The sequence below is a fragment of the Salvelinus alpinus genome, chromosome 1, assembly GCF_045679555.1.
Source record: "Salvelinus alpinus chromosome 1, SLU_Salpinus.1, whole genome shotgun sequence".
Lineage (NCBI taxonomy): Eukaryota > Metazoa > Chordata > Actinopteri > Salmoniformes > Salmonidae > Salvelinus > Salvelinus alpinus.
In genome coordinates, this window is record NC_092086.1 from 8,957,749 (window position 1) to 8,971,123 (window position 13,375).

General features: G+C 40.2%; 2 protein-coding genes and 1 long non-coding RNA gene across 4 annotated transcripts in view; 1 reads left to right on the forward strand and 2 right to left on the reverse strand.

The window, feature by feature from the left end:
* The window catches only part of LOC139569930 (uncharacterized), an 823,452-nt gene that overhangs the window by 391,079 nt on the left and 418,998 nt on the right, over positions 1-13,375 (reverse strand). The gene's annotated exons all lie outside the window — the stretch shown is intronic.
* The window catches only part of LOC139533561 (NLR family CARD domain-containing protein 3-like), a 298,305-nt gene that overhangs the window by 120,086 nt on the left and 164,844 nt on the right, over positions 1-13,375 (forward strand). The window lies entirely within an intron of this gene.
* Positions 1-13,375, reverse strand: part of LOC139539816 (NLR family CARD domain-containing protein 3-like) — a 446,707-nt gene that overhangs the window by 5,022 nt on the left and 428,310 nt on the right. Inside the window, exons 3-9 of the mRNA XM_071343140.1 lie at positions 10,348-10,464; positions 9,900-9,984; positions 9,532-9,769; positions 3,859-5,650; positions 3,385-3,573; positions 3,128-3,137; positions 323-495 (exon numbers count right to left, since the gene is read on the reverse strand). Coding sequence (XP_071199241.1) covers positions 323-495; positions 3,128-3,137; positions 3,385-3,573; positions 3,859-5,650; positions 9,532-9,769; positions 9,900-9,984; positions 10,348-10,464 — 2,604 coding nt within the window. The remainder of the gene's footprint in view (positions 1-322; positions 496-3,127; positions 3,138-3,384; positions 3,574-3,858; positions 5,651-9,531; positions 9,770-9,899; positions 9,985-10,347; positions 10,465-13,375) is intronic.

Here is a 13,375-nt window from a genome sequence, read left to right on the forward strand (position 1 = left end):
TCCTTTGTTTGTGTCCTGTGTGTGTGTATGTGTCCAGTGTGAGTGTGTGTGTGTGTGTGTGAGTCCAGTGTGTTTCACACACAAACACACAGGACACACACACAGGACACACACACAGGACACACACACAAGGACACACACAAAGGACACACACAAAGGACACACACAAAGGACACACACACTGGACACACACACTGGACACACACACTGGACACACAGTCAGTATATAACTTTGTCCAAGTGGTGGTAAGAATGTTTGTCTTAACCAGCCTGATAAGTCAAACATGTCTGATATGAACATTGACATAAACCCTCTACATACTTGAGTTTCTCCAGTCTGCAGTGTGGATCCTCCAGTCCAGCAGAGAGCAGTCTGACTCCTGAGTCTCCTGGGTGATTGTAGCTCAGGTCCAGCTCTCTCAGGTATGAGGGGTTTGACCTCAGAGCTGAGGCCAGAGAAGCACAGCCTTCCTCTGTGACTAGACAGCCTGACAGCCTGACAAAGAGTCAAATCATATTAAAACCACACTGCTATTCTTTGGTGGTGAAAATAGCGGCAGTATATTTTTTCAATTTTTTTTGACATATCAGAGTCCTGAAACCTGCCATATCTATTCATAAATTAATGTATCATTATTATAAATGACAATGTATTAAAGTATTGCTTGTAGAGAGAAAAATGTATAGTACAAATATTTGAGTAGACTGACCAGACCAGTTTAAAAAGCAGTATCAGTCAAAAGACAGACAGTGAGGTATCAGATTTAGATGGTATTGAGTATACAGGCCACACCATATCTATTTTGACAGTGTTGCTAACATTTTAAATGTGACTCTATACTCCAATGAAATGTGTCTCTATATGCCAACATTTTAGATTTGAGGTCATATGAGTTTGTTTCATATGAGGTGACAGTATATAATGTCACCTTTATTTGAGGATATTGTTTGTGTGTGTCCTAAGTTTATTTATTTATTTAACCTTTTTTTACTAGGCAAGTCAGTTAAGAACACATTCTTATTTACAGAGACGGCCTACACCAGCCAAACCCGGACGACGCTGGGCCAATTGTGCGACGCCCTATGGGACACCCAGTCACGGCCGGATGTCATACAGCCTGGATTCAAACCAGGGTCTGTAGTGGCCTTCTAGCACTGAGATGCAGTGACCGCTGCTCCACTTGGGAGCCCAAGTGTGTGTGTGTCCAGTGTGTGTGTCCAGTGTGTGTGTCCAGTGTGTGTGTCCAGTGTGTGTGTCCAATGTGTGTGTCCAGTGTGTGTGTCCAGTGTGTGTGTCCAGTGTGTGTGTCTAGTGTGTGTGTCTAGTGTGTGTGTCTGTGTTTCCAGTGTGTGTGTGTGTGTGTGTGTGTATATATATTATATATATTATAATATATATATATTATAATATATATATTATAATATATATATGTATGTATGTATGTATGTATGTGTGTGTGTGTGTGTGTGTGTGTGTGTGTGTGTGTGTGTGTGTGTGTGTGTGTGTGTGTGTGTGTGTGTGTGTGTGTGTGTGTGTGTGTGTGTGTGTGTGTGTGTGTGTGTGTGTGTTAGGGCTGGGCGGTATACCGTATTTTATGATATACCGATATTGATGCAGGGACCGGTTTGCGTCGTTACTTTACCTTCTATAACGGTATTTGAATGTTTGGTTTGTTAAATGTGATACGCCACGTGTAATGTCCATTTTTATAGTTTTCCTTACTTGAGTCATGTCTCTCCATAACGACACTATTAGATTGTGTTTGTTACATCAGCAAACAGCTAGTTTGTCTTTTCTTAGCAAGTTGCCCTTATTCTTGGGAGACGCTAATTGTTAGCCGCTAATGCTAATAGCTAGCTAGCTAATAAAAGTACTGAGTCAGAACAAACGTAGCTAGCTAATACAGCCTGATAATACCAGTGATGGTGTAGACCTAAATCAGCATGTTGTTTGTGCAACAGTATCTTCTAAACCAAAGAGCAAGAACATGTTAGCTACAGGAAGTAACTAAGAGAAAACATGTTAGCTACATGAAGTAGCCAAGAGAAAACATGTTAGCTACATGAAGTAGCTAAGAGAAAACATGTTAGCTACATGAAGTAGCTAAGAGAAAACATCCAATGTAGCCAAAGACTATAGGTCCCCTAGGAAACACTTATCAACACTTTAGTTCCTACCCTGTCACAATAACTCCTCCCTGGCATTTTAATTCCTTGTCATCTCAAACACTGTATTCAAAGTGCCCATTATTATATTCTAACTAGAGAATTAGAATAGTCATTCTATTTCCATGATTCCAAAAGTTTTGCTCCAATTCGCAAGTCAAATCGCAATTGCAATATTTGTTTAAAAATAAGTCCTAGATTATTTGCCCATATTGTGCAGCCCTACGTGGCAGTGTGGAAAATATCTCAATTGAGCAGTGGTGTAAATTACTTTTTAAAAAATACTTTCAAATACTACTTACTTTACTGTTTTTATTTTAATTCACTACATTCCTAAAGAAAATACTGACTTTTTACTCCATACATTTCACTGACACCCAAAAGTACTCGTTACATTTTGAATGCTTAGCAGGACAGACAATGGTCCAATTCACACACTTATCAAGAGAACATCCCTGGTCATCCCTACTGCCTCTGATCTGGCGGACTCACTAAACAGAGAACATCCCTGGTCATCCCTACTGCCTCTTATCTGGCAGACTCACTCAACACAAATGCTTTGTTTTTAAATTATGTGTCCAATGAGTGTTGGAGTGTGACCCTGGCTATCCATAAATTAAAATAACAAGAAAATTGTCCTGTCTGGTTTGATTAATATAAGGAATTTTAAATTATATATACTTTTATTTTTGATACTAAAGTACATTTTATCAATTACTTTAAAAAAATATATAATATATATAGATTTTTTAAATGTAACCTATATTTAAGTAGGCAAGTCAGATAAGATCCCACCCTGGGATCACTCACTACTCATAAAGCAAATGTACAACTTTTATTATTCAAAAACTAAAAATACCATCCACTTTTTTTATTTTAAATACTGTGATATTTTGGCATTATCGCCCAGCCCTAGTGTGTGTGTGTGTGTGTTAATTGAGTGATACATGCACACACACACACAGGACAAACTGGACACACACACAGGGCATACACAGACACACACACAAAGGACACACACACACACACTGGACACACACACACACACACTGGACACACACATAACCATTGGACACACACACACACAGTTCAAAATGCTGGAGCATAGCACCAAATTTAAAACTTTAAGCTTCACTGTCCAAACACATATGGTGTGGACTTATGTGTGCCTGGTAAACACATGTGGATCTGGTGAACAGTTATCACTTGTTGACCAACTACAGGAATACTGACCTCAGAGTCTCCAGTTTACAGTGGGGATTCCCCAGTCCAGCAGAGAGCAGCTTCACTCCTGAATCCTTCAGGTCATTGTTACTCAGATCCAGCTCTCTCAGGTGTGAGGGGTTAGACCTCAGAGCTGAGACCAGAGAAGCACAGCCTTCCTCTGTGACTCCACAGCCTGACAGCCTGACAAAGAGATCATCATGACTTCACAAATACACTGTTAATTTAACACCAGTAGTGTAGAAGGACAATGGCAGATGCATTTGGTTTATTCTCTCAAACAACATATAGATTCATATTCCGTCTCCTAGAATTGTATGGTCATAATTTATACTAATGTGAACATTAATGCATTTATTCAATATGTTTTTAAAAATAATATTATATACATATTATAATACATATTTTTCTCTAAACGTAATATTGCTTCCTGATGATTAGTTCTTATATGTCATTTGATGTACTCACAGAACAGCTCTGGAGGCTTTGACCACTGGCAGCAGCCTCAGAAGACCTTCCTCTGATCTGGAATATTTCTTCAGGTCAAACACATCCAGCTCCTTTTCTGAAGTCAGCAACACAAAGACCAGAGCTGACCACTGTGCAGGTGACAGGTTGGGTTTTGAGAGACTTCCTGATCTCAGGTAGCTTTGGATCTCCTCCACTAGAGAATGGTCATTCAGTTCATTCAGACAGTGGAACAGATTGATGCTCCTCTCTGGAGAGGGATTCTTCCTGATCTTCTTCTTGATGTACTTGACTGTTTCTGCATGGCTCTGTGAGCTGCTTCTTGTCTTTGTCAGTAGACCTTGTAAGTGCTTCTGATTGGACTCCAGTGAGAGGCCCAGAAGGAAGCGGAGGAAAAGGTCCAGGTTTCCCGTCTCACTTTGTAAGGCTTTATCCACAGCACTCTTGAAGAAAGTAACTTTACGCCTTTGTTTGATCCTCACAGAAAGGTTCCAGGGCGTTGATTGCGGTTCATCCAGTAGATTCTCATTGTTGTTGATGAATGAGAGGAACACATATACAGCAGCCAGAAACTCCTGAATGCTCAGATGAACAAAGCAGTACACCTTGTCCTGGTACAGCCCACATTCCTCTTTAAAGAGCTGTGTGCACAATCCTGAGTACACTGAGGCTTCATTGACATCAATGCCAGCCTCTTTCAGGTCTTCTTCATAGAAAATTAGATTGCCCTTCACAAGCTGTTGAAAAGCCAGTTTTCCCAGTGACAGAATGCTCTCTTTATTCCAGTGTGGACCTGTCTCTTCTTTCCCAAGATACTTTTCATTATTCTGTTTGGTATGAAACACCACAAGGCATGTGTACATCTCAGTCAGAGTCTTGGGCATCTCTTCTCTCTCATGTTTCAGCATGTGTTCAAGGACTGTTGCAGAAATCCAACAGAAGACTGGAATGTGGCACATGATGTGGAGGCTCCTTGATGTCTTTATGTGTGAGATGATTCTGCTGGCCAGGTCCTCATCACTGAATCTCTTCCTGAAGTACTCCTCCTTCTGTGTGTCATTGAACCCTCGTACCTCTGTCACCTGGTCAACACAACATGAAGGGATCTTATTGGCTGCTGCAGGTCGGGTAGTTATCCAGAGGAGAGCAGAGGGAAGCAGATTTCCCTTGATGAGATTTGTCAGCAGAACATCCACTGAGGTTGACTCTGTGACGTCACAACATATCTTGTTCTTCTGGAAGTCTAGGGGCAGTCGGCACTCATCCAGACCATCAAAGATGAACAGAACTTTGTACTTGTTGTAGATGGAGATCCCTGATTCTTTGGTTTCCATTGAGAAGTGATTGAGAAGTTTAATGAAAGTGTGTTTGTCCTCTTTTATCAAATTCAGCTCCCGGAAAGGGAATGAAAATACAAATTGGACATCCTGATTTGCTTTTCCTTCAGCCCAGTCCAGAATGAACTTCTGCACAGAGACTGTTTTTCCAATGCCAGCGACTCCCTTTGTCAGCACAGTTCTTATAAGTTTGTCTTGTCCAGTTAAGGTTTTGAAGATGTCGTTACATTTGATTGCAGTCTCTGGTCTTGCTTGTTTCCTGGTTGTTGTCTCAATCTGTCTCAGCTCATGTTCATTATTGACCTCTCCTGTTCCACCCTCTGTGATGTAGAGTTCTGTGTAGATCTTATTGAGAAGTGTTGGGTTTCCTTGTTCAGCGATCCCCTCAAATACACATTGAAACTTCTTCTTTAGATTAGATTTGAGTTCACGTTGGCAAATCACAGCAAGCTCATCTGAATGAAGAAAAAACACAGAGGATTTTTATATTATTTTAATGCCTACAGTAATGTAGGACTGTTATAAAGTTTTAAATTATAATAATGTATTCTCTTAAAACCTCTTGAAGCTAGGGGGCACTATTTAAAAAATAAAATAAAAATAACGTTCCCAAAGTAAACGGCCTATTTCTCAGGCCCAGATGCTAGAATATGCATATAATTGACAGATTATGATAGAAAACACTCTAAAGTTTTAATATTTACTGTGAGTATAACAGAACTGATTTTGCAGGTGAAAACCTGAGGAAATCCAACCCGGAAGTGCCTCTTATTTTGAAAAATCCCTGTTCAATTGCCTGCCTTTCCTCCATTTAAAGGGGTATCAACCAGATTCATTTTCCAATGGCTTCTACAGTGTGTGAACAGTCTTTAGACATAGTTTCAAGCTTTTATTCTGAAAAATGAGCGAGATTTTTCACATCGCGCCAGATGTCCTTCGATTAGTTCAGGCGCGCCACAGTGGTAGCTCGACATTTTCTTTCTCTCTTGTATTGAATAGTTTACCGTCCGGTTGAAATATGATCGATTATGTATGTTAACCTGTTGGGGATGGGGGCGCTGTTTAGACTATTTATGCTAACTTGGCTAATTTTTGAAACGGCTTCCCACAAAATCCTTGATCGTACAATATGCATATTATTATTATTATTGGATAGAAAACAGTCTATAGTTTCTATAGGAGTTGAAATTTTGTCTCTAAGTGGAACAGAGCCCATTCTACAGCAATTTCCCTGACATGGAGTCAGATTTGAGAAATGTTGGCCACTCTTCTGAACTCAGTTAAAAGGGCACTGTCGTTGCTATGACTATACGGACACTTCTTACGTCTTCCCCTGGATGCCTTTACGTGATGACGATTCCAACGGGGTCGATTGCACGTTCACAGGACCTACAAATGAAAAAACCCTGAAGCTAGTCATTCTTTGGGAGCTGCGTCATGAGCCTAGAGGACACCGGCGCGCACCTGTTCCAAGCGTTAGTTTAGCCTGTTATATTTCTCCGGTCATCTTTTCACTCGTTATAGGAGTTAAAAACATCATAAGGTAGTTAATTTAAAGCGTTTTATAGCAATTTATATCCGTTTAGTGCGATTTTGGGACATTTATTTTTGCAACGATGTGAAAAGTTGGGCACGCTTTTCAGTTCATCCCGAACGCAGTTGACATTTCCACATGGCAAGAGGACAGCTTTCCACCAAAAGATGATTTCTCCCAAGAAAGGATCCTTTGCCCAAGATACTGATGGAAGAACAGCTCAAGGTAGGACATTTTTATTATGATAAATCGTGTTTCTGTCGAAACATTTTAGTGGCTTCGGACGCCATGTTTTTTGACGTAGCATCGCTTGGCGCAAGCTGTATTGAAAAGTAAGGATAATTTAAAAAATGTAATTCCGCGATTGTATTAAGAATTAAATTGTCTATCAATCCCTGTCCACCCTATATTTTTTAGTCACGTTTATGAGTATTTATGTATAAGAGTAGATCACTGTCTAAGTGGCGCACAGACTTTTTCTGACCAGCTGAGCTACATTCCACATTGTCTAACCATGATTTTGGTGGCTAAATATAAACATTTTCGATCAAACTCTATATGGATTGTGTAATATGATGTTACAGGAGTGTCATCTGAAGAATTCTGAGAAGGTTAGTGAAAAAATTAATATATTTTGGCGATGTTTACTTTTATCGCTCACTTTGGCTAGAATCAATGCTGGGCTGCTATGTGCTATGTGCTATGCTAATATAACGATTTATTGTGTTTTCGCTGTAAGACACTTAGAAAATCTGAAATATTGTCTGTATTCACAGGATCTGTGTCTTTCGATTCGTGTATGCTGTGTATTTTTACGAAATGTTTGATGATTAGTAAGTAGGTAAACACGTTGCTCTAAGTAGTTTGTCTATTCCATTTGTGACGGTGGGTGCAATTGTAACCGATGCCATCTACCTGAAATATGCACTTTTTTCTAACAAAACCTATCCCATACCATAAATATGTTATCAGACTGTCATCTGATTAGTTTTTTTCTTGGTTAGGGGCTATAAATATCTTAGTTTAGCCGAATTGGTGATAGCTACTGGTGTTGGTGGACAAATAAAAGATGGTGGATTATGCTAATGTGTTTTTAGGTGCTAATGTGTACATCTTTACATATTGTGTCTTCCCTGTAAAACATTTAAAAAATCGGACATGTTGACTGGATTCACAAGATCTGCGTCTTTCATTAGCTGTATTGGACTTTAATGTGTGAAAGTTAAATATTTAAAAAAAAAATTTTTTTTGAATTTCGCGGCACTGGTTTTTCAGTGGGGGTGGGGGGGGAGTGCCGCTAGCGCCACTCTCATCCTAGACAGGTTAAAAACAACCTGAGGATTGATTATCAAAAAACGTTTGACATGTTTCTACAAACTTTACGGATACTATTTGGAATTTTCGTCTGCCCTTCATGACCTGCACGAGCCTGTTGATTACTGAACATAACGCACCAACCAAATGGAGGTTTTTGGATATAAAAATAATCTATATCGAACAAAAGCAACATTTATTGTGTAACTGGGAGTCTCGTGAGTGCAGACATCCGAAGATCATCAAAGGTAAGCGATTAATTGTTTTGCTTTTCTGACTTTCGTGACCAAACTACTTTGCTGCTAGCTGTTCATAATGTTTTGTCTACTGATCGATAAACTCACACAAACGCTTGGATTGCTTTCGCTGTAAAGCATATTTTCAAAATCTGACACGACAGGTGGATTAACAACAAGCTAAGGTGTGTTTTGGTATATTGCACTTGTGACTTCATGAAATTAAAAAAATGTAGTAATTCTTTTGGAATTCGGCACTCTGCAATTCAGCGGATGTTTACGAAAATGATCCCGGGATCTGTGCGCCAAGAGGTTTTAACTGACTGTATAAATGTGTAAATATTTTCATAATGCATTACAGACTGGTGTGACTAATTATATTATTATTGGTATTATTGATGGTATTATTAATGTTGTCTCTCTCTCTCTCAATGAATCGACACAACACATCCCTGCCGCTACTTGATGAGGTAAATAGGTGTTGTTTTGAGAATATGAAATATACTTTTTCATGTCACTGAGGGAGTACTGAGGTTTAGAGGGTCTACACCAGAAGTTACTGGTTATAGGAGGAAGGCATATAGTGGAGGGTCTACACCAGAAGTTAAGGGTTATAGGAGGAAGGTATATAGTGGAGGGTCTACACCAGAAGTTAAGGGTTATAGGAGAAAGGTATATAGTGTGTGCAATTAAGCTTGGAATGTGTTGCGTGCAGAGAAGTGATTACATGTGGCAGGGGAGAGAGCCATGTATTAGTGATGTAGGGGGGTTGAGGTCAGGTCAGGAGGAAGGTATACGGTGGAGGGTCTACACCAGAAGTTAATGGTTATAGGAGGAAGGTATATAGTGGAGGGTCTACACCAGAAGTTAATGGTTATAGGAGAAAGGTATATAGTGGAGGGTCCACACCAGGTGGGATGAAGTGAGGAAGAACAGATATCACTAAGGTTCTGTCTAGCAACATAGATACATTGGCTGTTCGGTTGGGGAGGAGGAGACTCAGCCGAGGAGAAAGGGTTAAATATCAGTGCTGTGTCAAATGTTTTGTTGTCTGAATTACAGCTGTAACGACCCTTTGGGAAGAAGTAAACTTGGTTAAGCTTCTCTAGTGTCCGTGAGTTATTTACTCAGAAAAACTAGAACCAAACAGTGTTAAGGCTGCTACAATATCATTGAGGTACACAGCTACTTTAGCTGTACTTTAGCTACAGCTTTTTAAATGTTATAAAACAGCATTCAACATGAGGCAGACAGATCTTACATTTCTCCAGTGTGTCAGCAAGCTCCTTCTGGTTCATTTTCCTCAGGACGTGCAGTGTGATCTTCAGAGCCCCCTCTCTGGCACTGCTCTCCTGCTTCTCATCTTCAGCATCCACCACTTCCTTATCCTGCTTCTGACTCTCAAAGCCTTCTGGGAGTTCTGGACTAAGAATCCTCTTGAACATCTTCAGCTCGTTCTTCACAAATGTCATTATTTTCTCTTCAAGCAACTGAAATTTAAAAAAATAAATAAGTTAAGCAAGAGAAGAAATGCTTTCTCATTAACATATTAATGAATGATTGACAGATCAACTTTACTTGAGGTAAACAAAAACAAATGTACATAACAGGACCACATACACTGAATATGGAGGCCAGGTCTGTTTGATGACTCTGGGAAGACTGACCACTGAGAATCTCTGACTCTGATCTCTCCTGTTGGTTTCTGTGGACAAAACATGAGATTACATCTCCTCATCCAGGGAGTGACAACTCACACACACACACACACACACACACACACACACACACACACACACACACACACACACACACACACACACACACACACACACACACACACACACACACACACACACACACACACACACACACACACACACACACGCGCGCACACGGACACGGAGAAATGTTGTGTTTGTTTAATATTGTTTTAGGACTATGAAAATGGACAAAATGATTAGCCTATGGATTATGAAAACAACCAAAATAAATGGGAAAATGGGAGAGAAATGACTAGAGACAGTGTTGTTTAACTCACTGACCATGACCCATGAGTTCTTCTTACCTTTGTTCAGTAGAAAAGTCTCCCTCTCTAAAGTGTATAGGATGTTTCATAGACCAGTCACTCTTCATGGACACACAGCTGGGTACAGGGGAGGCTGGTCTCTCCTGCTTGATTGGGCTTCAACACAACAGAGACAAACATTACATCTCTCATCTACTCTGAGTTTAAATGGGGAAACATAAGAAGAGTTTCATTCTAAAACGCTATGTATCAATTTTCAGAAAAGTTGGTGAATTCGATTTTATAGCTTAAAGAAATGATAAAATAAATTGTGTTTTTTCACTATCTAATCATGACATGGGGTTGTTCAATGACAGACATTACTTTCTTTATATTCTATCACTTGATGGTTTCATTGTTAGGGAGTCAAATGTTTTTTCTTTGCTAAACGCTAAATATCTCCCTCACTCTCAAATGTGACCGACCGGCTCAATTTGGTAATTAACTAAATTAAATACTGTTTTTATGACCATGTTTTGAAATTATTCTTCATTAAAATATGGAACCTGCGTTCCATTGCTTTTCTAAAGACAAAGGAATTGTCCGGTTGGAACATTTTGACGATTTATGTTAAAAACATCCTAAAGATTGAGTCTATACATTGTTTGACATGTTTCTACAAACTGTAATATAACTTTTTTGGACTTTTTGTCTGAACTTTCGTCTGCCCGCGCCTTGTGAGTTTGGATTTGTGAACTAAACGCGCTAACAAAAGGAGGTATTTGGATATAAATTATGGATTTTATAGAACAAAACAAACATTTATTGTCAAACTGGGATTCCATTTTTGGATATAGATATGAACTTTATTGAACAAAACATACATGTATTGTACAACATGAAGTCCTATGACTGCCATCTGATGAAGATCATCAAAGGTTAGTGAATAATTTTTTCTCTATTTCTGCTTTTTGTGACTCCTGTCTTTGGCTGGAAAATGGCTGTATGTTTTTTTTTGTGTGACTAGGTGCTAACCTAACATAATCATATGGTGTGCTTTCGCTGTTAAGCCTTTTTGAAATCGGACAAGATGGGTAGATTAACAATAAGTCAAGCTTTAATTTGGTGTATTGAACTTGTGAATGTATGAAAGTTAAATATTTCTAAAATATCTTTTTGAATTTCGCGCTCTGCCTTTTCAGCGGATGTTGTCGAGGGGTTCCGCTAGCCCTAACAAGTTAAACACTAAAGTTACCGTCCATCTAGTGAAGAGAGGAGAACCGGACAGAGGTATCCAGCATCCGTCAACGAGAGAGGGAGAAGCCCTCCGCGGGATTTAACAGGTGGAAGAAACAACTGGAGAACTCCATCGTTCCACAAGAAATGCAGGCAGCCGGTGATGATGTAGTGGTAGCTCGGTTAACTAGGATGCTGCTGGTAGAGTAGCTAGCTAGCTTACCTAGCTGTACTGACTAGCTTGGCTAGCTAGCAGGTCGTTCGTCTGAACAATAAACTTCGGTGTCTCAACACTGTAGCGATCTCCATCGTTATTCCCCAAGATCGCCTCAGCCCACTCTGCGCGATTACTTCATAGCTAGGCAAATAAGGTAATATTATGAAACTGGGCTCCATGGCAGATGCAAGGAACTAGTTTTCATCAGAAAAAAACGTTGTTAAAAATGGAATGTGTCCAGCCTACTTGAGGCGCCCCAAAAATAATATTCAAAAGATTGGTCCTTGGACACAGAGGGGTTAAACACTAAAGTTACCGTCCATCTAGTGAAGAGAGGAGAACCAGACAGTGGGAGCGTAACGATAACTAACAAACATTTGTATATTGTATGTATACTTCTTTTAGTGCCCAAAAACCTAATACTTCAAGGTCAACTGTAATATGAATACCAATGTAAAGCACAATTTCGCCACTTTCCAGCTAAATCAACGAGGAGACCTTCAGGCTGCCCGTCTCTGCATGAATGAAGAAGGCAATGAGCTCCGTCGGGTCTTTTTAAAAATGGCGGGTAGGACACCTCATTAAGAGGTACCAGCAGGTATCTGGATAATAGCCTCATGAGCTGTCCTAACCAGTTAAGAGGTACCAGCAGGTGTCTGGATAATAACCTCATGAGCTGTCCTAACCAGTTAAGAGGTACCAGCAGGTATAATAGCCTCATGAGCTGTCCTAACCAGTTAAGAGGTACCAGCAGGTATAATAGCCTCATGAGCTGTCCTAACCAGTTAAGAGGTACCAGCAGGTATCTGGATAATAGCCTCATGAGCTGTCCTAACCAGTTAAGAGGTACCAGCAGGTATCTGGATAATAGCCCCATGAGCTGTCCTAACCAGTTAAGAGGTACCAGCAGGTATAATAGCCTCATGAGCTGTCCTAACCAGTTAAGAGGTACCAGCAGGTATAATAGCCTCATGAGCTGTCCTAACCAGTTAAGAGGTACCAGCAGGTATCTGGATAATAGCCTCATGAGCTGTCCTAACCAGTTAAGAGGTACCAGCAGGTATCTGGATAATAGCCTCATGAGCTGTCCTAACCAGTTAAGAGGTACCAGCAGGTATAATAACCTCATGAGCTGTCCTAACCAGTTAAGAGGTACCAGCAGGTATCTGGATAATAACCTCATGAGCTGTCCTAACCAGTTAAGAGGTACCAGCAGGTGTCTGGATAATAGCCTCGTGAGCTGTCCTAACCAGTTAAGAGGTACCAGCAGGTATAATAGCCTCATGAGCTGTCCTAACCAGTTAAGAGGTACCAGCAGGTATCTGGATAATAGCCTCATGAGCTGTCCTAACCAGTTAAGAGGTACCAGCAGGTATAATAACCTCATGAGCTGTCCTAACCAGTTAAGAGGTACCAGCAGGTATCTGGATAATAGCCTCATGAGCTGTCCTAACCAGTTAAGAGGTACCAGCAGGTATAATAGCCTCATGAGCTGTCCTAACCAGTTAAGAGGTACCAGCAGGTATCTGGATAATAGCCTCATGAGCTGTCCTAACCAGTTAAGAGGTACCAGCAGGTATCTGGATAATAGCCCCATGAGCTGTCCTAACCAGTTAAGAGGTACCAGCAGGTATA